Source organism: Macaca nemestrina, chromosome 12, assembly GCF_043159975.1.
Source record: "Macaca nemestrina isolate mMacNem1 chromosome 12, mMacNem.hap1, whole genome shotgun sequence".
Taxonomy (NCBI): Eukaryota; Metazoa; Chordata; class Mammalia; order Primates; family Cercopithecidae; genus Macaca; species Macaca nemestrina.
Genome location: NC_092136.1, coordinates 78,027,383 through 78,051,873, shown reverse-complemented (window position 1 = coordinate 78,051,873; position 24,491 = coordinate 78,027,383). Strand labels below are relative to the sequence as shown.

At 44.5% G+C, this 24,491-nt stretch overlaps 1 protein-coding gene across 24 annotated transcripts in view; it reads left to right on the top strand.

Annotated features, from left to right (window-relative positions):
- Positions 1-24,491, top strand: part of LOC105468948 (teneurin transmembrane protein 4) — a 3,228,145-nt gene that overhangs the window by 3,050,956 nt on the left and 152,698 nt on the right. For all 24 annotated transcript variants that reach the window (XM_071075888.1, XM_071075902.1, XM_071075903.1 and 21 more), the window contains 2 exons: positions 19,644-19,745; positions 21,725-21,919. In XM_071075888.1, the coding sequence (XP_070931989.1) occupies positions 19,644-19,745; positions 21,725-21,919 (297 nt within the window). The remainder of the gene's footprint in view (positions 1-19,643; positions 19,746-21,724; positions 21,920-24,491) is intronic.

Genomic DNA, 24,491 nt, shown 5'->3' with positions numbered 1-24,491 from the left:
TTTGGATGGCTTATTTGAGGGCGAGGTCCACACCCAGCATTCCACCCGAATAAGCGTGCATTTATTCTCTCCAGGAAAAGAGTCTGTGTTTTCTAGGCATTCATTATCTAGAATAATCCGAGTTAAGGATACTGTGGTGATTGGAACATGTCGACAATTTAGCAGCCTTTCCATACACTGTTGTACAGGTTCAGAGGATAATCTCTGGAGCCTGAGTACACAGGTTCAAATTCTTCCACCTGCTCTTACTAGCTACATCACCTTGGGCAGACTTAACAAAGGCAACAAGTTGGTAAATGGATTAATAATAGGCCCAGCCCTTATTATGAGGATTACATGAGTTAACACATGCAAAGTATTCAGAGCAGGCTCCCCACTAAGTGTGCAATAGATGTTAATATTATTTTTATTCCAAATTCCTCTTTCATATTTGCTTTCACGCAATTATGAAAGTCACACAACTGTTCAAATTTAGATTTTACTTTTTAAAGTCCGACTCTATTAATATGGATAAAAAGCAAAGCAATCAATTCACAAACATATGTATTGGCATTGTGTGTGTGCGTGCATATGCAAAGCACTATGCTGCTCCTGAAAGGGAGACAAAGGCAGTGCAAGTCTGAGGTCCCTGTCCCCTAAGAGCTTCTCACAGCCTGAGAAGACTTAACATTGATAGCATTAAAAACAACAAATAGAGGAGTACTATATGGCACAAGGTGAATTATCAAGGGAATTTTGAGAAAGCCATCTATGAGGGTCACTATAGACTAGGGTGGACCAAGAAGGCACAGAAGGATTTGGACACGAAGAAAGGAAAGGAAAAGGCACTGAACAAAAATCCAAGATGAGAAGCTGCTTGAAGTGTGGAGGAAACCTGCTGAGACTGGCTGGGAATGAGAGTGGGGTTCTCATCCCGGTTCTGCAGCCACCCAGCTGTGAGACCTTGAGAACATCAGTTATCCTCCCTGAGCCCTGAAAGGATTAATGACACAATGCAATGCACCAGCACTGTGCCTTACTTGCAATAGGCTCTCATATTACTTTGTTTAATTTGTACTTTTAGTCTGAATCCCAAGGCAGGGGCATATTGACTGGCTGGGAGTTCAAATGAGGAAGTTTCTGGAGGGAGTCAGAGCCCTAGGCCCAGACCTGTAGTTCCAACAGCCTGGTGATTGTCAATCTAAAAGACTGTTCAGAGAGGAGAAATATTTACAATAGTAGGCACTGTGATTTGCTTAAAATAAAGCTGCTTTGAGCCTTCAGCTCAAACTATGGGAAGTCTCTTGTCCTTCATTACTGACATCTGTCAGCTGACACCCTTTCCAGCTTCAATTCTGCCACTCCTCCTGTGTGCCAGCCCCGCTGCACTACCTGGAATTCTGAAAACACCTGCCTTTGAAGATAATGTTCTTTCTTTCTAAATATTCCCTGTGCCCTTCTCTGCCTGGGAATATCGGTCCAGTCCCCAAGGTTGAGTGACAATGCCTTCCTCGCCTTCCCTGAGATGTTGCTCCATCATCTGGGCTTAACACATTTATTACTGCAAGCACTTAGCACATCGTGTATCAGACCGTGAGAGTAGGGGGCAGAGGCTGTGCCCTCATCATATCACAACTGACCAAGCATTTGCTCTTCAGCTGGCCAGGAGCTGGGAGCTGGGGCCGTAGAGGGAGTTAGGTCCCACCTTGGTCCTCCAAGCTCGTGTTACAGTAGAGGAAGCAGACATGGAGATAACTAACCCCAGTGCAGTTTTCCTGAGCTGTCATGAAACTTGGGCAGTGTTCTGGGGGAACCAGAGAGGAAAGCAATTAATCTCTTAATTGCCTGCACAAGGCACATAGTAGGTTTTCAGTAACTAGTTGTTTGGGAAGCCTGACAGTTTTGGGATCTGCAAGTCATTTCACTTTCTAGGCCTCCACTTTCTCATCTGAAAAATAAGGATAACATACCTAACTTTTAATGCTGGGGTAAGACTTAAATGAAATAATGTATGAGTTTAATAGGTTTATCACAGTGCCTAGCCCATAGGACTCAATAACAGGTGGTGGTGATGGCTACTATTATTACCTTGTTTCATGTCGAAATTCATCACTTTATTATTAAAAACTTGGACCTGCACTAAAAATCAGAGAAGTTTAGATGGGATGAATGAGAGGTCAAATATTCTAGTACTTATTTGACTTTCAGTGGATGTTTTTGAAAGTATCCCTGCCCCAGTCTCTCTCTTAATTTACTGTCCTGGCGGCTGAGTGTGAAGGTTGGGATTTCCCCAGGGTCTGAGAGGAAAGACAGGTTACACTCAGCCATCATTAATTAAAGCTGCTCTCCCCAAGCCTTCGGAAAGTCGGAGCCTGGAAAACCATCAGATGACCCGAGCAGCAGCCACCTCGGGCCAACTGCTCTGGAGGGGATGTGCGCCTGCATTCTCCTAAACACTGGTGCACTGCCAGGCATCGGGAGCTCAGCAGGGGGCAGTCTGCTCCCTGGGAGGGTGCTGATCTGTTCTTCCTGCTTTCTGTTATATCCCTTAGAAGCCTAGAGACCAGCAAGCCTAGCCTCAGCCCCACTTCTCTCTCAGCTTAACAGCAAACAGTGAGCAGGTCTCGGAGGCCTCTACTTTGTGCGTCCTCTACCTTGGGCTGCTTGGCCCAGCTCCTGGCTGTACTGATGGATCAGGCCCAGTCATCAGAACAGCCTCCGTGGTCAAGGGCACCACCGAGGTGTCCAGGGTGAGCAGTAATGGAGGAGAGAAGCCAGGCATTGGCCAGTATGGTGGGAATTTATAGGAAATGCCCCAGCGGGGGTTCAAGGAATAGGCTAGATCCTTAAAACTCATCTTTCACAGAAAGAAGGAGTAATGTCTGTAAAATGTTTGTCCATGCCTAGGAGGTATGAGCCAAAAGGAAGAGAGAATTCAGCAGCCCCAATACCTCCATGTGGGTACATCCCTGTGTGTTGTGGTGTAGGCAGAAGAAACATAATCTCACTTGGACTCACCGTGTCTTAATGATATAAGCCAGTACTATGTGGAGATGGTATTGGAGCATTAATTGCTGTTGTTCCAGGACAAGATCCAGGCTCCCTCTTGTCCTGTTGTCACGAAGTACACGCACCTGCATGCACAGCATGCTAGGAGCCACCGGTGAAGGAGGAGTGAGCTTCGGCCAGCCAGGGGACAGCCACCAGAAAGTAACCCACACAGAAGGGTCCACAGGCCCCTATTTCCAGTCTTTCCCTTGCTAATACTATAATCCCTGCTGTGGCCAGGTGCTTTCTTACCACTCCATTTTCTAGACAAGGAAACTGAGACACAGAGAGATGAAGTGACTTGTTCAAAGTCACAAAGGAGATAGCAGAGTAGAATTAGAACCCCCAGAGTCTCATTCTGAAGCCTGCAAGCTGGTACTCTCTCCCTTATACCACCCAGCCTCTGATTTGGCATGTCCTAATGGTTTTGCTTTGTTTGGTTTGTTCTGACTAGGTTTCATTTTACCTACTATTAATGAGACATTTACTGCAGGCCCCACTAAATGCCTCCCATACATTATCTCATTGAGCCCTCCAACCCCAACATGAAACAGATAAGTGAGGAAACCAGAGCTCAGAGGCACTAAATGGTTTGCCCAAGGTTACCCAACTAGTGAGAGTCAGAGCTGGAAATCACACCCAGGTCTGTCTGATGGCATAGTCCATGCTCTGCCATGGACCAGGGAGTTCAGCTTTGTCAAGTCAAAACATGCCAGAGACAAGATCCACCCCTGAACTGAGGGGCAGTCAGAGACTACACATGGGGAGATAGGGCCCTGCTGGCCACACCTGGGTCACACCCACACACCAGCCGAGTGGACAAGTAGAAAGAACCAGGGACCCGGGAGGAAGGCTGGCCAGACACAGGGGCTGCAGCGTACTGCTTGAGGGGCCCCTCGGGCTGTCTTCATCTAGGCTTACAGACAGCTGAGTGTAGGAGCATCAAACCACTTCCAAACCTCCCACTGGGTGGAGAGCAGATGGCCCCACAGGCCACCCTCTCATGGGTCACATTGGTCAGGGAACTGAGGAGACTTCCCCTTTAGGCCAGGCCCAGGCTGGGGCTAACATTTGTATTATAACTTCATACAATGGTGGCTTAAAGTCCTGCTGCTGCCAGAGTCAGAAAGGCCAGAAGGTTCTATAAAGTTTTCACAACAGCAACTATTTCTCAATTCCTTGCAAGATATGTAGCTACCGCTTTTGCCACTGGGCAGCTTCTGCCTAGAGGCTGAGGAAGTGATCTGCCTAGGTGGCTAGAGCAGCTATAAAATATTTAACTTGAACATATAATTACATTACCATGATGTCTAATAGGATTTGGTGTCAGGCAGAAGTCCAACTTGGCCTCTGGCTCAAAGATATAGACCCAAGTTATTATGTTGAGTGTTACCTAGTAGATAAATAAGAAAGAAATACTGTTCAAATCATTGTGCTGCTGACCAACACGCATTATAATTATTGTAAAGAAAAATCCACCAGAGCCTGAGAATTTATCCATCTTGCTAATCAACTTATTGTGTTATATCCTGATAGAAATAATTTAAGTACATAATTCACAGACGCCATCTTGGCAGCTCTTGCTAGAGAAAAGAATTGGGGTCCTGCAAAGTGATATTACTACATGCTCCCCAAATACATGGTTAGTGCTGTTTTGGGAGAAGAGAGGCCAGTGCCGTGTCTAGCTAAATGTAAGAGGCCCAGAGGAAGACAGATCACAGTGAAGCTGCAGGTCTGGAAACAATTTATAAGAAGGGAATTTGAAAACACAGAAATCAGCAAGGAAGTAAGCAGTTCAGGCTCCACAGAAAGAGCCCAGCCTTAAGAATTGAGGCTGAACACACCAAAGGACATGAAACCAACCACAAACTGCCCTTTGTCATTTGATATTTAACAAGTGTGGACTGCACAGCTACTCCAGACAGAACCCTGTGCCAGTCACTGTGGCAGCACAGATAAGAGGGAGAATTGGAAATGCATCCTTCCTCTCAGTGAATTTGCAGTCCACTAGGGGAAAACAGCCATGCTCATACATAACTAAATTGCAAAGTAGACAGCAGTAGGTGATAAGTGAAAGATAGAAGTAAATTGCCATCAGGATTCAAGTGGGAGCTCTGTCTTGCTAGGAAGAGCCAGGGGGACCTTCACAAAAGAGGTAATATTTAAACTGGGCCTTGGCCGGTGTAGTGGCTCACGCCTGTAATCCCAGCACTTTGGGAGGCTGAGGCAGGCAGATCACCTGAGGTCGGGAGTTTGAGACCAGCCTGACCAACATGGAAAAACCCCATCTCTACTAAAAATACAAAATTAACCGGGCATGGTGGCGCATGCCTGTATTCCCAGGTGCTCAGGAGGCTGAGACAGGAGAATCGCTTGAACCTGGGAGGCGGAGGTTGCAGTGAGCCAAGATTATGCGACTGCACTCTAGCCTAAGCAACAAGAGTAAGACTCCATCAAATAAATAAATAAATAAATAAATAGGCCTTGAAGGATGGATAGGACTTGGACAAGTGGATAAGGGGGAAAGGAGGATTTTCAGGTAAAGTTATGAGCAGTGGGCTCAGTCAGGGAGGCTGAAAAGGGAGTGTGGGTTCAGGTTGGGGGTGGGGAGTAATTTGGCAGCAGCACAAAGAGGGCATGAGGAAGACCTTGCTTGAAAAGGGCAATTGGATCCTTAAACTCCTGGTTCAGAAATTTGAGCTTTCTCCTCTCCAGTGTTTTCTAAAGTATAGTTCTCAAGATTATTTTAGATTAGACATAGACAGATTCTGTTTCAAAAATTATGTATTTATTTTAGTAAACTGGAAAAATATAGTTAGATATAGCAAATCATTATTTCATAGTGATATTGAATTTCTATGTTAAATAAAGTTAAGAAAATAAATGAATCAAAAAATGCTAAGTGAGTAATAGGACAGATGGTATGTGAATGTGGCAACGGCATAAAAGCAGTACCCAAATAAGTGACTTTTAGAAAACACTGCTCCAGGCCTGGGTGGCATATTCGGATGCCTAGAAACCAGGCAGGTGACATTAGTGCAGGAAGCTACAGAGACGGCCTGTGGCTGATCACAGGGTCTGGGTTTGCCCTAAATGAGAAGAGATTATTCCCATGCTGGATCTTCCAATTTTAAAACTTTTTTTTTTATATTTAACAAGTGCTAAGTATCAAAATAGATATATTAAAGTGAACATGAAGATTTTTCTTTCATCTCGTTTTTAAAAAATTCTGGCAACTAATTCAAATTTTTGAAAACACTACGTAAACAGAAGTGTCCATGGGGCTCCTGTTTGTAACATCTACTCCAGATGATAAGGGACAGTGACCCTATGAAAGGCTGCCCCTTGTCATCTGGAGTAGATATCACAAAGGGGCGGGCCTGGAAACAGAAGTCCGCTTAGAATGCTGATGCAGCAGTCCCGGCCACGAGTAACATAGCCTGGATATTTCCATTTTCCAAGTAAAGTCTAAGCCAACATACAGGTTTTTACCTGTAAGTATCTAGGTTATCTTTACATAGTTTTGTGCATTTTCGTACCTGACTGTGCTGACTTAAAAGGGAGGAGATGGGCTGGGCATGGTGGCTCACGCCTGTAATCCCAACACTTTGGGAGGCCAAGGAGGGTGGATCACCTAAGGTCAGGAGTTCAAGACCAGCCTGACCAACATGGTGAAACACCGTCTCTATTAAATACAAAAAAATTAGCCAGGCGTGGTGGCACATGCCTATAATCCCAGCTACTTGGGAGGCTGAGGCAGGAGAATCTTTTGAACTCTGGAGGTGGAGGTTGCAGTGAGCCAAGATTGTGTCATTGCACTCCAACCTGGGCAACAAGAGCAAAACTCCGTCTCCAAAAAAAAAAAAAAAAAAAGGGAGGAAGGGGGATTTGGTTTGGTTTTCCCTTTGGTTTGTAAGTAGTTGAGAGCTTGGTGACAAGCCTGGATAAGTATTTGGAGAATAATTAGCAGCTCCCCACACCCCACTTCCTCAGAACCTGTTTCTTTTCCTGCATTGTCTGTCATCACAGAATAATTCAACACAAAGTGATGCTCATTAGATGGAACTCTCTAGCCAGCAGCTGAGTTGAGTGTTTTACACTGATTTCTTAAGTAATTTGTCCCAGAGACAGACTTGACATGAAGTTGGCGTTATGATCAGCAGGTCACTGCGTGGGAGCGGCAAAAAGGGTTATTCTGGATCTGGCTCTTACTCTTACTTGACCTCCATCTTGCCCAGAACTGCTTTGCATTTGAAAAGGCTGCCTATTCTTTAAGAGCTATTCAAATACTACCTCCTGGAGGACCAAGCCCTCCTCTTTGGAACTGGTCCACAGGCTCTTTTGCATTCTTGGGTAGTTTAGATCTTTCTGCCCCCTCTGGCTTGTTTTTTACAGACTTGTGTGTAAAGTCTGTCTTTCTTCCAGACCAGTGGTTCTCAAAGTAGTACTCAGCCCAAGGATATCGTCATCACCAGAGACCCTAACCCAGACCTATTAAATTGGAAACTCTGGTGGGTAGGGCCCAGCAATCCATGTTTTAACAGGCTTTCAGGTGATTGACACAGGATAAAGTTTGAAAATCACAGAGCTTATACAGGAGTAAAGTAATATTTCCTGAGTATCTTTTATGTACCAGGTGCATATATATGGTGGTTTTATTTTTCACAACTGTGTAAGGCAAATGGTTTTCTCATTTCACTGATGAGTAAACTGAGACTCGGATACAGTGACTTCTCCAAATCCCACCCTCAGAAGTCACAGAGTTGGAATTCAGACCTAGATTGGTGTGACTCTAAAGGCTAAAGCCTTCCCAGTGCTCCTCAAGAATAAGGACTATGCTTTGGATCCTCTGACAGCATTAACACAGGGGAGTCAATAGAGACTTGATCAAATCAATATTTTTGTCCAAGTATGATACAGTTGCAAGTGGCTGGAGCAGCATTTTGATTTTTGAATACCGGTAGGCATGTTTGAAAACCAGTTTCAGTTAACAAAGCCAAAATAGATACCAGTTGGAATGTACTGGCCCTGGCAGCATCTTCTGCAGTAGTCCTGACTCTATAATTGACTAATCTTGAGGCAAAAGGAATGGGATCAGCATGTGATATAGTTTAGATCTGTGTCCCCATCCAAATTTCATATGGAAATGTAATCCCCCGGTGGCTCACGCCTGTAATCCTAACACTTTGGGAGGCCAAGGTGGGTGAATTGCCTGAGCTCAGGAGTTCGAGACCAGCCTGGGCAACACAGTGAAACCCCATCTCTACTAAAAATACAAAAAATTAGTCAGACTTGGCAGCGTGCGCCCCTAGTCCCAGCTACTTGGGAGGCTGAGACAGGAGAATTGCTTGAACCCAGGAGGTGGAGGTTGCAGTGAGCCGAGATCGCGCCACTGCATTCCAGCCTGGGCAACAGAGCGAGACTCTATCTCAAAAAAAAAAAAAAAAAAAAAAGAGAGAGAGAAAGAAATATAATCTCCAATGTAGGAGGTGATTAGATCATGGGAGCAGATTTCTGAAAAGGAAGTATGTACTATCCCCCTTGGTACTGTCCTCATGATAGTGAGTTCTCCCAAGATCTGGTCATTTAAAAGCATGTAACGCCTACCTCCCCGCCTCGCTTTTTTGCTCTTGCTCGATGTGATATGCTGTCTCCTACTTCGCCTTCCACCACGCCTCAAAGCTTCCAGTGGTCTCCCAGACGCAGATGCTGGTGTTATGCTTCCTGTACAGCCTGTAGAACCATGAGCCGTTTAAACCTGTTTTCTTATAAATTACCCAGTCTCGGGTATTTCTTTATAGCAACATGAGGACAGACTAATACAGCCTGTTTTTATTTTTTAACCGGATTGGCAGTTGTGGTATGGTAGAAGAATCCCTAAGTTAGGTAGGAGTAGAAATCCAGATTTTAATAGTGGCTCTGTCACTTATTAGCTGCATCAACTTAGGCAAGTATCTGGGCCTTCATGTTCTCATGTACAAAATGGGGGATTACACCTTCCCTTCCTACATACACAGCTATTGTAAGAATGAAATAAAACTGTATGTGGAAATACTTGAAAAACAAAAAGTTCTGCCCTTATCAGCTATCATCAAAGCCTCCAAGCTACGAGGTAGATCCTGGTGAGGTGCCAAGGTAAATTAGTTTTCTCCGTTGCAAGGGGCAAAACACACTCAGGCAATCTCAAGGAAAAGCTGCTGTGGCAGTGAAGTCGTTTCTAAAAGATTCCTATTGCTGGGGACGAAAATAGCACCGAGAAGCTTCTAAGAATCCGGGCAGCTCAGGGGCCTTTCATTCATGCATTCTCCTCCTCCATGGGCTTCCCTGCTGGTCTTGCTGCAGTGTTCCCGCCTCTTTCCAGGCTTCGGCTCCATTCACAAGCCTTTTCTCCTCACTTAGGACTGCTTCCTCTTCACTTTGGTTCCTCCTTGGCCATAAGGACCTCACCTGCCCGTCTCTTCGTATCACTTCCTTTGGCTCCCGCTCCCTAATGCTAAGTTCCCTGGGTACATTTTAGTTCAAATACTAGAGAACAAGCTCTTATTGGCCCGGAACCTCTGCCCAGCGGGCTGAGTCACAGAGCGCCGTTCAGCCTGTGCCTGAGCTTGGCTTGGGTCAGGTGTTCATCCGGGTCCAATCAGCTGTGGGCAGTCGGAACGGGGCGGGGCGTTGTCTTTTCCACCTGGGCCGCCGCTGGGCAGCGCCGAGGCTGGGGCATTGCGCTGGAGCAGCTGTGGTTAAGGGTGGAGGGAGGACGAGGCATTTCCTGGGAGCGCTTGCCTCTCCTCAGACGGGCCTCGTGCCCTTGAAGAGCGCGGCACTTGGCTGTCTCCCCGGTACTTGGTGTGTGTCTCAGTGGTCTCTCTGGCACCTGCTCATGGGGCACCGCTGGGAGATGCAGCAGAACCAGAGCCCACAACGGCGCACTGGCAGGCTAATCTCGGGCTGCTTGAGTCTCCTGTCAAGGGATGGATGATAATGCGATACTGTTATCTCAGGAACCGCAGGGAGGATTGAAAAGTTAAGGTAGCCCCTGAAATGAGCAAACATCTCCCCCTCTACCCTCTGCCGGGCCACGAACATGACTTATTTTTCTTAATTTTAACTTCCAGTTTGTATTGGTTGAAGTAATAAAATGTAAATCAGCCCTTAGTTCCTATTTATTGTCTATTGTTTTTCTTTTTTTGAAAAAAATTATTTTAAGTTTCAGGTACATGTGCAGGATATGCAGGTTTGTTACATAGGTAAACGGGTGCCGTAGTGGTTTGCTGCACCTATCAACCTGTCATTTAGATATTAAGCCTCACATGCATTAACTATTTATCCTGATACTCTCCCTCCACCCAACCCCCAACAGGCCCCAGTGAGTGTTGTTCACGTTCCTGTATCCATGTGTTCTCATGGAATATGATGATTCTTTTCTCAGCTTTTTCATCTGTATGTATCATTTTCTAAGCCCTGACAATTCGGGTTAATTCATTAGATCACAGGAGGTTAGACCTGACCAATCACTTAAGCCATCCACTTCACTGGAACACTTCCTGAGCCAGAGTGGATTCTCAGTAAATATTTACTGAATAAGTTTGATAAATTTTGTAGATGAAAAGAAAGGCCCTGAGGAGGAAGGAATTTGACCATTGTCACTTAACAAGTGGATGGCAGGAGTAGGACTAGAACCCAAGTTTCTTGAGACAGTCCAAGCAAGTTCCTTTACACCATGACTCACAGAGTCCTAAGATTTCAGGCTTGGAAGATGCCATACACTTCATCTTTAATACTCCCTGCAGTATCCCCACTAGTCATTAATTTGCTCTCTCCTTGAATACATCCAGCGACTGAAAATATATGACTTTTTAGATCACCTAGGTCATTCATTTTAGTCATTCAGCTAACAAACATTCATTACCTGCTTCGAGTCAAGGAGGATATTATTTGCCAGAGATCCAGAGATGAGTGACACATTTCCTGCCTTCAAGAAGTTTACAATATTTGGGCAGATACACATAAGCAGAACGTAACCCAACATAGTAAGTATTCAGCTCTGACTCTTAGAAAGTAAGTTCATTCTTCTTTTGAACCAAGTCTATTTCCCAAGGACTATAGTCCTTATTCACTGGACTCAGGTCAACCTATTAGGGCCACAAAACAAAGTCCTTATTTCACCTAATTACCTTTCAGATATTTTTAAACAGATGTCATAACCCCCTTAGTAAGCTAAATTTTCAATTCCTTCAAGAATTCTTTATTTGAAATGTAGTTTCAAGTTCTTTTATCTTTCTGGTTGTTCTTCAATGAACATGTGAGTCATATCTCATCAGTGTCTTAAGTGTGACTCCCAGATGTGAACTGCTGAACTCCAAATATGGTCTGAGAGTACAATGTGAAATTGAACTTCCTATCACTGTTTATTCTAGGCATTATAATAAAAAAATAGAGGGAAAGGAAACAGTGTGTTTCTTGGCCACCAATCGCCTCTGGAACCTGATTATTGTGGCACCCCCACTTCTCTGACCTCTTTCCTCTGTTTTCCCCTTGTATTCCTGCTTAGTTTATCAATATAATAAATACTACTGAGTTCTTGGTTTGTGTTTAGCACTCACAAGACTCTTTGGAGAACCAGACATAAAGCCTGTCTTGAAGGAGCTCACAGTCTTATTGGTAAAAGTTGGTTTGTCCCCAAAGAAATAATTAACAAACGACCGAGACTGAATATAATCAAGGAAACAATCTTTCTTCTAGATCCTTCCTTAGACCTATTTTTTTTTTAATACTTTAAGTTCTAGGGTACATGTACATAATGTGCAGGTTTGTTACCTGTGTATACCTGTGCCATGTTGGTGTGCTGCACCCATCAACTCATCAGCACCCATCAACTCGTCATTTACATCCGGTATAACTCCCAATGCCATCCCTCCCCCCTCCCCCCTCCCCATAATAGGCCCCAGTGTATGATGTTCCCCTTCCCGAGTCCAAGTGATCTCATTGTTCAGTTCCCACCTATGAGTGAGAACATGCGGTGTTTGGTTTTCTGTTCTTGCAATAGTTTGCTGAGAATGATGGTTTCCAGCTGCATCCATGTCCCTACAAAGGACACAAACTCATCCTTTTTTATGGCTGCATAGTATTCCATGGTGTATATGTGCCACATTTTCTTAATCCAGTCTGTCACTGATGGACATTTGGGTTGATTTCAAGTCTTTGCTATTGTGAATAGTGCCACAATAAACATACGTGTGCATGTGTCTTTATAGCAGCATGATTTATAATCCTTTGGGTATATACCCAGTAATGGGATGGCTGGGTCATATGGTACTTCTAGTTCTAGATCCTTGAGGAATCGCCATACTGTTTTCCATAATGGTTGAACTAGTTTACAATCCCACCAACAGTGTAAAAGTGTTCCTATTTCTCCACATCCTCTCCAGCACGTGTTGTTTCCTGACTTTTTAATGATTGCCATTCTAACTGGTGTGAGATGGTATCTCATTGTGGTTTTGATTTGCATTTCTCTGATGGCCAGTGATGACGAGCATTTTTTCATGTATCTGTTGGCTGTATGCATGTCTTCTTTTGAGAAATGTCTGTTCATATCCCTTGCCCACTTTTTGATGGGGTTGGTTTTTTCTTGTAAATTTGTTTGAGTTCTTTGTAGGTTCTGGATATTAGCCCTTTGTCAGATGAGTAGATTGCAAAAATGTTCTTCCATTCTGTAGGTTGCCTATTCACTCTGATGGTAGTTTCTTTTGCTGTGCAGAAGCTCTTTAGTTTAATTAGATCCCATTTGTCAATTTTGGCTTTTGTTGCCGTTGCTTTTGGTGTTTTAGACATGAAGTCTTTGCCCATGCCTATGTCCTGAATGGTATTACCTAAGTTTTCTTCTAGGGTTTTTATGGTATTAGGTCTAACATTTAAGTCTCTAATCCATCTTGAATTAATTTTCGTATAAGGAGGTTTTAATAGTGTTTGGTAGACTTCTGGATATGACTGAAAACAGATCTTCCAATTCAAATGTCAGCACAGAACTGGCTTCAAGCCCCGTCTGTCAAGGGCTTTGTCAAATTTTTGTCATTGCATTGACCTAGACTGTTGCAGACTGAAGGCCTTTGAATTCCATCATCTGCAAAGAAAACTGGAGCACCTATAGGGACCGACACCTCACAGGCCATGGAACAGCTTTCCAGCACCTGGCACCTGCCCAGTGCCAATCTAGAGTGCACTGGGAGAAAACTTCTTTCAGATGTTGGCATGAGCCTGCCTGTGTTTGCGCTTCTGGGAGACAAGTTTAATTTGCTTTCACAGTGCTTTCCCCCAGGAGAAAATTTACCCAAATGCCCTGCCTTCTTCACATTCAGAAGCATTGCGTGTTTGCTTTCCAGTTTTTACCATGGGGAGTTTCCATGTGTCTTGTGTGTGTATGTGTGTGTGTTCACCCCCCAGAAACCCACATTTCCTTGTTTGGATTCATTAGACCAAGTCAGCGTGTTGTTTTAATTCATAAACGGAAGGCATGTGTGACCCTTCCTTAAAACCAAAATACCAGCTCTGCCAGGTCCTGGCCCAACCTCTTTACATGCACAGCATCACCCTGTTTGGTCTTCAAAATAACTCTCTGAGATGTGTATTACCATTGACCCCATTTCACAGATGAGGAAACTAATGTATAGAGATGGCTTGTCCAAAGGCACCTAGCTGGAAAGGGTTCCAGAGCTCATACTTTGGTCCAGGCCAAATGCTGCAAACTTTGGCTGCATATAGGACAGGTTCACCTACCAGATTTTCCCCTATCAGCTGTGTGACCTTGAGAAGGTGACTTCATCTCCCATTCTCTATCTGAGACTGTAAAATGATGACATAAGCACCTAGGTCTCATAATTCTTATAAAGATTAAGTTAGAATATATGATATGCTTTTCAAAGTTCCATTTGAGGGAATGAGAGGATCTCTCTTGGACTCTTCCTTCAACCTTGAGTTGTTGTGGAATTAAATCCCAGCTATGCTATCTAATTTGTTTCCATTTCTTCATTTTGGTTGCTAATAATAAATCCAATCTTTCTATTTCAGGAACAAAGGGAATGTAATAGGTGTAACCTAAAGTATAAATGTCTCCAGGGAAGCCAGGAGGAGTCAGAAGGTAGATCTCTGGCAGTGGGTAAACCTTGGTACTTCAACCAGGTGTTCCCAAAGAGTTCCTGACAACCACTTTTACGATTTAAGGAGACAACAAAAACAGAAGGAGATATTAGTAGTAAATACAGGTTTCTATCAGCCTGGACATATCACAAGGGAACAAAACATACAGGAGCTTCTGGGAGGGAGGGAAAAGTGTGGGGTGAGCAGAAAGGAGAGAATGAGAATGTCGAGTGGGCCTTGACCTCGTTCACAAAGCTGGTTCCTTCTGTCTTTGATGCTGGAGTCCAGCATCTAGCTTGCATGTCCACAGAGGTTTGCCTACTCAGAGCAAGGCAAGAGGCAGGTATGCCCATGCTGTGGTGAGCTGACAGAGGAGAAAAGCTGCCTTTCCTTTTCTGGTGTTACTGCCCCTGTGAGACAGTTAAGGAGGCAATTGGGCTGTCCAGGTAGTTCTCCTAACAGGATTTTCTTCTGTGGTCTCTCCTTGTTTCCTACGAAATGAGGCCTCAGGATTTTAGAAAGGAAAACCAGAAGGATGCAAATGAGGGCAGACTTTCCTCGACATCAACCCTGGACTCAGGAGAACTTAGTTATCAGCTGTGATCATCTTTCACCTTGACATAGCAGCGCTAATGACTTGTTTCTGAAAACAAATCAGGAATAGTGAATAGTCAAAACGGGCACCGCAGTGGGTTCCCCGAGGCCTCCGTGGGTTCCTGACTCCCATGTCTCCACTGGGAAGCAGCGCTGTTGTCTTTTCTTCCTTCTTCAGTTGCCCCTTTGTATTTCAAGCAATATCTTGTTCAACATCCAAAGAACACTCCCACTCACAACACATGTCCAGAGAATGAGCTAAGGAAACACTTAAACTCTGCATTCCAATACGGATGAAAGGAAAAACAAGTTGCTGAAAATCAAATTTTTTACCAGGGCCCACTGCTGTGATAGAAAAACAAGCTGGGGGAAAGGCCCCTGTTTTCCAACATGCCATATACCCAATTATGAAAATCAGTTATTCATAGGCTGCTGAATTTTTAATTTGGATCCAAGAAGATCTAAAGGCACACCTTCTGCTAAATGAAGGCAGCTGCACTGTGAACATGAGCAAAGCAGGAGAGACTGTGGGAGAAGAAACTCAACAAACACTGATTGGGAACATCCACAGTACTTACGCATTAAAGTTCACACTTTTCCCAAGCCAAAGAATGTAACTTCTGCCCTAGATTGTAGCACAGACATACCTGGTCAGTGGAGACTCATTATTTGTGGGATCCTAACTGAACCTCAAGTTGTTGAAATCTCTCCAAGTGGAAGATAAATATATACATAAACATTTTATCAAAAGAAAACATTATATATCTCCTTTCCATTTCCTTTTTGCTATCTTAAAATTATTTCATGTCTCCTAAAACTTCTGCCTTCTCACACCAGTAGCCTGGGGCAAGTTTTGTAGCAAACAGGCTTCTATGCTGTCAGGTTTAGCAACCAACACTACACTCAGTCACAGAAAATATGCTTTCTTCCCTTTCTCACTATGAAGGCTTTTTAGCAGATGATAAACAGGATGTATCTCACAGACTCGGGAAATCAGAATCTAACAAAGTATATAACACTTATCTGTAGTTGATCCTGTTAAAAATGCAGCTTATATGTATAGTAATTTTATTAGGAGATATACTTTATACCATTGGGTCTGAGAAGGATTGAACCATAGAAATTTAGATCTGGGAGGGATTTCTGAGCTCATCTAGTGGAATTCTTTCAGGAGTAGAAACAAATATTTATTGAGACCCTCCTCTGGATTGAATACCAGGGAAAATACATAAATGAATAAACTCAATTTCTATCCTCAAGGAGTTCACAGTCAACAATGAAGCCTATATGGTATTTTAATAAGGGTGAGGGGAAAAGAGTTCTGGAAGTAACTTAGCCTGTTTAAGATGTCCAGGCCTTTCCAAGGAGGTGGCATTTGAACTAGATTTGAAAGAAGGAGTAGAAGTTGCCAGGCAGGAACATATGGGAGGAGCAAGTGCAATAATGAGAAAACAGGTACAGAAAGGTCATGTGGCATGGCCAAGAGTTCACAACCACTCAGTAGCAGGACAAGACCTGGAAACCAGGCCGTCTGCCTTTCTGTTCTGTACTCCTTCTGCAGCCCTGCAGGCAGGACTGTCTCTCCGATTGTACAATTAGCCCAGTAGCTTAAAGTGGAAATTATCTTGCCTTAGACTACTCAAAATTTTCATTTTTTAAAAGAATATTCAGAATGAAACTTCCCAAATGGTCCTTTCTAAAAACAGTGTTTAGGAATCCACTACTGACTTGAAGGTCTTGGGAACATGGATTCTTCCAAGTAAAGCCAATGGAGAATAGAGATCTCAGGTCCCCAGCCTAAGCCTTGCTCTACCGGGACCCAGACCATTTTGCCCTGAAATGAGGTCACATGTTGGATTAGACCTTCTTATTCTTAACTCTGTGTTAATATAAAACACTGCTTGTGTTAGCAGAGACAACACTGAGTGAGTGGAATTGCCCACTCACAAAAGGAGCCACACATTTGGACCATTTTTCCAAACTTTAAAAATAGTGGAAGACCTTGAAGAAGGACATTTCTTGAAAATGCACCATACTATAAATGCTGCCGCCTCCACCTATATATCACCAAGCCATTTTTCAAGCCCACGCTCTCTGAGAAGCCTTCCCTCTGCTAATTTTGCCCCATTCCAGCTGCCACTGTACTACCCTTAAGTGCTATGCTGCATTTAAGTTTTGATGCCCTTGTCTAGATGCCTTTTCTCCACACTTGATCTCTTAATTAATTATAGACTCAGAATTTTAGAACAGGAAGCAGTTGCAGGGAATCGTCTCCACCATTGCCTTCATTTCACGTATCAGGAAGGTGAGGCCCAGAGAGGGGAAGGAAGTTGCTTTAGGTCACAGATCATGGTACTAAAAGAGTAGACCCCAAAACGAGGTTTTCTTACCTCCAGGCAGAACTTTTTCTATGCCTCATTCAACAGTTGACTTATTATTTTGTTCTCCCAATTAAGCTGCAAATTTCCTATAGGCAAGTCTTGTATCTAATGTAGTAACATTTCATTTAACAGAGGCCTAGATCTTGGCTTCATGACTTATAGTTGTGAGCTAAGACAACAGACTGAATCCTTAACTCTGCCTGCCTAACTGACCTTTTCCTTTACTTTCAAATCTGACTCTACTGGTTCCCTCTGAGACCTCGGGCAAGTCACTGCCCTTCCTCTGGGTCTCAGTTTCCTTCTCTACCGAATGAGATCGTTGGGCTGGATGTCTCTAGGATCCCTCCAAACTCTGAAAGTCATAGAATTCTCTATCCTACAAATAGATCCTTTGCTGCCTTCAGGATGGGCTTCACTGTCCCACTGTTTCATCCAGTGAACCCATAGCTAGAGTCACCTCAAAAGTAGAGGCAGGGAAGTTCCCATGAGGGGGTACCCCAAACTATCCCAAGATAGGACTGGTTGGGATTGCAAAGAAAGAAGCACTAAAAGCCAGGTTGATCAGTCCAAAGTGTTTATTAGGGGAACTTACAGAGTGCCATAGCAATTCTCGTGCAGACAGCAAGAGAAAGGGATGTTCTACCTAGGTATCTCCACAGCAAGGTGCCCAGGGTATGGAGTTTGTATGGGGATTTAAGGAGTTTGGCTCAAGGCCAGGGCTAGTTTCTTTACTGTTTTGGGAAACAACCTAAACACCTTTTTCAGTACCTGAGAATGTTCAAGGCTTCAGCATGGACTCCGGCCTGCAGAAGAGTTGCAAATGGCTGTGTCGGTCACAGAGCGGTCAAGGCCTGCGTTTCTCGATCAGGACACAAAAATTAGGGGATCCCATACCATAGATATGCCTTGTTCATTTCCCTGGATTCTGCTGTGGAATAAGTTCCTTCAAGACCCAGATAGCATAGTGTCCTGCAGCAAGGCCAGGCGTGGAGCCCGAAGGCTCGGGTTCTAGTCTTTGCAGTGTTACCTCTTTGATAAAGTATCTGTGGCCTTTCACAGGTCACTTCATTTCTCTCAGCCACCTGTTTTTTTGTTGTTGTGGGTTTTTTTTTTTTTTTTTTTAAGTAAAATAGGAATAACAATATGTGCTTGTCAGATTTGGTGACAGTGAAATAAGATAAATTTTGTGGAAATACATGGCACGAAGAAGGCATTCAGCACATAGTTGCTTCTGTGCTTCATTTCACATCCAACATTATTGAGAAATGAGCTGTTCCAAATAAACATGCATTCCAGATAATAGGTTTACCAACAGGAGCTACAAAACAGTGCCTGACTTTTGATTAAAATCTTTCTGAAATTGATTCCATATTTTCTTGACCTGTCACACAGAGCATGTACCAAATGTATTAGGAGGAGTTAGAGAAAGGAACATCTCTGCAAAAGGGGGGCATGACAGACAGCGTGTCTGGGGCTGTAAGTAATGCAGAGGGAGTAGGAAAGAAACTTTTTTTTTTTTTGAGACACAGTCTCACTATGTTGCCCAGTCTGGGGTGTAATAGCACAATCTCGGCTCACTGCAACCTCCGCCTCCCAGGTTCAAGTGATTCTGCCACCTCATCCTCCTGAGTAGCTGGGATTACAGATATATGCCACCATGCCAGGCTAATTTTTGTATTTTTAGTAGAGATGGGGATTCACCATGTTGGCCAGGCTAGTCTCGAATTCCTGACCTCAAGTAATCCACCTGCCTCAGCCTCCCAAAGTGCTAGGATTACAGGCATGAGCCACTATACCCAGCCAAAGAAGAAAATTTCTTTGCCTCTGGAAAGAGCTTGGATTTTTTTCATCTCAGCAAATGGGGAGCCCTTGAAGTGTTTTAAGAAGGAGAGTGATAGAATAAGATTTGTTTCAAAGAAATCACTTAGGCTGCTGGGTGGTGAACACATCAGGGTGAGTAGCAAGGGGAAGGCTGAAAGGCCTGCCTCAGGCTGGTGTAGTGGCTGCAGTGAAAGACAGTGGGGGACCTACATGGATATATGAAAAGTCAGAGGTGGGAAAAGACAGATTTGTAAATGCTCAGTAGCTTTATGTAAAAACAAAGTAATGGAATATCAGTCCATTCTGAGAAAAGCATAAAATACAAAAAGTATAAAGAAGACTATAAGAATCACCCAATAACACACCATCCAGACAAAACCACTGTTCACAGGTTAAACTGTTTTCTCTCAGTGTTTTTAGCTGAAGAATCTCTAATGTGTTTGGAGATACAAATTTGATTTATAAAAATTTGGTTCAGGCAGAGATTTTCCAGAACTTCTGATAACGTCAGTTGAGCTGTGCTTCCATAAGAGTAAAAGTAACAGAATTTTAACTCCATTCATTCCTTTCAGTGACGGGGCCACAATAGCTCAAATATGTGGGACTTGGTTAACCTAAGGCTTGATTCCTGGGCTCTGTATTTGGGTAAGGAAATTTGTTTTCAACTCTTCTTCTCTTTTCTCCCCCCAGAGTCGGTGGATAACTGCCCCAGCAACTGCTATGGCAATGGTGACTGTATCTCTGGGACCTGCCACTGCTTCCTGGGTTTCCTGGGCCCCGACTGTGGCAGAGGTGAGAACTCTGCATTGGAGCTCTGGATTTCTGCTTCCCAGACCCCTCAGGCAGCTCACTTCCACTTCTCAGAGCAAGTGTAGAATCCAACCCACCTTCTGATGCCCACGAGAAGGGTTTCCAAGGGCCATTCTCCAGAAGCCCTTGGAGGGAGGTGTGCAGGCAGAGCCATAACCTTGTCAGCCACTGTTATCCATATGTGGATGATTGGGGAGGTCAGGAAAGGAGGGCGAATTCACTGTGGGGTGGTCACAGTGAAGTTGGTGTCTGTTGCTGGGGCAGGTGCAGTGGCAGTGGGGGTTCTTTTAAAAGTTGATTTCCTCTTATAGGAATGATCATCCCTGGCCATGCATCTTTGAAGTTTATCTTCATGCTAGTGGGATGTCTCTCTGGCCTATAAATGAGGAGTCTGAGGACTGCTCCGTTGCTACCTTCTAACAGCACAGGCAGAATCGGCCAAGACCCCAAGGGGAGGGACTGAGAAGGCCAGGCCACTTTTTTCTACACAGGACCCTAATGGTGCCTGATATTTAGACACAGTCAGTGCCCATGATAAACATTGTGGAGATAATCTAAAAGGCTGCCCACGATCTATCCCGTACTTATGGCCATCATTTCTGTCCTGGAATAATTAACAAGGAAAATGTCAAGGAGATTTGCAATCCTGAGAATTTGGCACTCTCCTGGGAAACTAACATGGCCCCTTCTTTTGTTTTTTACCTTTTCCCTTCCTTATTCAGTAGCCATTTGCTTCGTGTCTTTTTAGGGATTGGTGCTGTGCTAGGCAAGACCCAATCCTGGGAGCTCTGAGTCTGGTCTCAGAGACAGACAAGTAAATAGACAACTGCAAAGCAGTACAATAATAAGAGAAATATGCTATAACACAGTTAAATGCAGGGAGCTTCTATCGGAGTAGAAGGGAGGAGCAGTCTGAGAGTAGAAGGGATGATTTCAGGGAATTCTTCCCAAATGAGGGTGACACTACACCCGAGCCCTGAGGCTTGAGAAATTGTTTGTAAGTAGAAGGCAGAGATGGTTTTCCAGGCTGCGTGAACTACACCCTGCAAGTACTATGCCATGAGAGTCTGTTTATTCTTCCTAATGTGAGATAGACTCAGTTTGAGGCAGCAAAGCTAGCAGGCCCAAGGAAACACAGTGATTACCTGCTGAGTGGTTTAAAAAGGAAAGAAGCCAGGTGGGGGCCAGGGAAACGTGGTACAGAGAGAGATGAGTCATTCCTTCTAACGAGAATTACCGTCTCGTCCCGTATGCACTTAAAGTTAAGAGTCATGTGTAAAAAAGCCTTATTGGATCTTGATAAGACTGGTAAGTACTTATACCACAATGCAGTATAATTTATTTTTATGTAGTATCCTTCGTAGAGAAGATCACAAAACCCTTTACGCTAAGAGGCAGAATGAAAAGATAATACTTTAAAGAGCCAAGTTGGGCTCTGCTCTCCTCTTAAGGGGACAGTGGTGTATGGGGCTGGAGTGGAGGCCTGAAAGGCAAGGGAAGCTGAGATTTGCTGGGTTAAAGAGGACAGTAAGTGGCGCTGCAGATGAGGTGTGCAGAAGTGCAAATGGAGTGTTATTAGAGGAGAGCGCTGGAGGAGGGATTCAGGGCAGGCAGGAGGCCCAGCCACTGGTTTTTCCAGTAAGATGGAGGAACAGACTGAAGCTTCCTGTCTGAGGTTCCCGGCAGCCACTGTACCCCATCAGCAATATGAAGGGGATGGGGTTAAGTGGATACCTACCCTGCCAGGTCCTGCACTGTGCACCATCACCTACAAATCTAGATGTGTTTAAAATGGAAAGAAATAAAGCAAGAGAAGAAGACAGATGGGCACACATGGGTGTTTGTGGCAACATAATTGAGGCTACTGGTCAAGCCAGGCAGGACAAGAGGAGGAAGGGACAAAGGCAGTTGGGGTGTGCTGGACATTGATTCATGCCAGACTTCTGGTGCTGTCTCCCCAGCTTCCTGCCCCGTGCTCTGTAGCGGAAATGGCCAGTACATGAAGGGCAGATGCCTGTGCCACAGTGGCTGGAAAGGCGCCGAGTGTGATGTGCCCACCAACCAGTGTATTGATGTGGCCTGCAGCAACCATGGCACCTGCATCATGGGCACCTGCATCTGCAATCCTGGCTACAAGGGCGAGAGCTGTGAGGAAGGTAAGACTTGCAGTTGGCAGCTCCGTCCAACTGAAATAGAGGCTGGCACATAGTGCCAAGAGGGTGACCAGGGAGCAAGGGAAGCCTCCTGAGCCATTCTGTGACCCCATCTCCCCAAGCCAGGAGCCCACCCACCAGCGACAATAACTAATCTAAAGGAAGAAGTCAAACACATCAGAGTCCTGGTCAGTGAAGGAGAGAAATGTCATGTATCGAGCACTTGCCATATACAAGGCTGTGCTAGAAGCCTCGTATCATGTAATTCGAACCTTAATTAGGGAGGAGTAGTCATCTCTACTTTATAGTTGGGGATTCTGAGACTCAGAGGGTTGAATAACTTGCCCAAGGACACATGGCTAGTAGATGGCAGAGCTGGGTTTGAGCCCAGTCGTTCTGGCTCCATAGTCCAAGTTCTTTTCACTCCCCTCTAGGCTCATCTGCTCATTTTTAATCTCCATTTCTGAAGTGTGATTCTATTATAGGCCTCCAAACTCTGCCCTCTTTCACCACACTCGTGTATGTGTGTTCATGTGTATGGCTCTTCAGTGCCCATGAGCATGCCTCTCTCCTTTATAAAATAAATATATGGTTGTGTAGATTGAGGCTAGAAAAGTGAACTGTTGATTTAACATTAACATCTGTTCTTTACTAGAAAATCCAACCAGGTGAAATAAATGAAAATTTCTATTTCACAAATGAAGAAACTGAGGCCCAGGGAAGGGCAGTGACTTGCCCAGGGTCATAGAACTGACTAATGGCAAAATTGGGATTCAGCCCAGGTCTCACTTCAAATCCAGGACTCTTCCTTCTTGACTGCATGGTGTTTCCAGCTGAGAGGAAGAGCCTTATTCGCAAGCAATGTAAAGTAGCTGTTAAAAGTGCACACTCTGGAATCAGATATAGGTTTGCATCCTGGCCCTGCCACTAACTAGCCTCAGTTCCCTTGTCTATAAAATGGGAATGCCTTCCTCTGAGGGCCATTGTGAGGATTGAATTAAATGACCCATGTAAAGCACTTAGCTCAGTGTCTGACACATAGTAAACGCTCCATAAATGTGAGCTCTTATGTTATTAGTATTATTCTGGGGACAATTGAAGCACATTTCCTGTTTCGCCCCAGTCACTTCATCCAAGGTCTTTTGAAATGGTTGGAATTTCCCGTTTGAAACGGATGGATGACGCTATGCGCCTGTCATTACCTCCCATACTCTGCCATCTAGCACCCTGGCACCTTCCCCAGTGGGTGGAAGAGGCTCCAAGGAGAGCCGATCTTCTAAACCATTTACTGCTTAACAGAGAGCCCCTCCCAGGCATCATTTGCTCTAAAAATAAAACAGAATGTTAACAGGCCCATTTTCAAAGAGTGGGGAACAAGAAGAGATTAGTGTCTGAAAAGCATTGCCTCTCTGAGACAAGCTGTATATAAACCTCAAGCGTGGCTGGAAGTCCTGATTCAGACCTGTTAACTTTGATGGGGATTACTTTGGGCTGTCTGACAGAGAAGGAACGCCAACCCCTGGAACAAAGGAACTGGGCCTTCTTAGCCAGAGAATGGTGACCTTCATCTGCTGTCCCTTTTTATTTGAGTCACTTGAGGTGAAGACCCTGAGAAGGAAAGAGAAATAAAGAGGAGATTCCTCTTGAAACTGTGAGCTGCCTCCAATCCCACCCATGTTGTGTGGGCCAGGAGAAGGCAGTTGTCCTTTCCCAGATGATCTGGCGTCGCGCAGCGCCCCAGAGCTGCAGCGTTATTTATAAGAGAGAAAAAAATGTTTGGGAACTTTGATTTACATTATCTGTTTGAAAAGAAATGTTCTCACTCCTGCTTTCTTTTCTGAGGAGGGCCATCTGGTACTGATTCCCATTATTATTTCTGTTTCTCTGGTGAAGCTTCACTGCGTTGTCCTTGTGTTTATAACGGGGTTTTCTCGGGGCCTTTGTCCTCGACCATTCTCTTCCCCTCCTCCGTCTGCTCTGTGCTACGGGTTTCACTGTGTTTATAAAACATCAGCTAACAAGCTCACTTTTTTCCTCCCCATTCCTTCTTCTGAAGTTTATTGCCCCATACTTTTTAAAGCTTGAACGGAGCCAGTAGGACACTGGGAAGGAGTTGGGGGAGGAGCAGAAAAGAAAAAACCTAGACCTTTCACAATGAAAAGTGAGACCCTGTGTTTTTGGTCCTGCAGAGCGTCCAATAGCTTGTGTGGTCACTGAAGCGTGGCATGTTTTGGGGAAAGACCTGTGTCTGCAGCCTGGCCATGCAGGCCTCATCATTTGTTAATGGGCTATGCTTCTGCCAGAAATTTTGTCTGTAATGGCAAGCTCTGCAAGGGGAAAAAACAACTGTTTGGCCCATCTCTAAGAGGAAACTAAGTTAGGCTGTCTTCCAGACAAAGGCCAGTCCACCTCCCTAACCATTGCTCGTACTCCTTCATCACAGCTCCCTTCCACCCCAAGCTGGCCGCTTCTCCCCACTTTGCACACAGCTCCTTGGGAAATCACTGTTGTTCCTGAAGCTGTGCCAGTGTGATGGGAAGAAGTCAACTTTAATCACCACCCCAGAGGCTCCAGA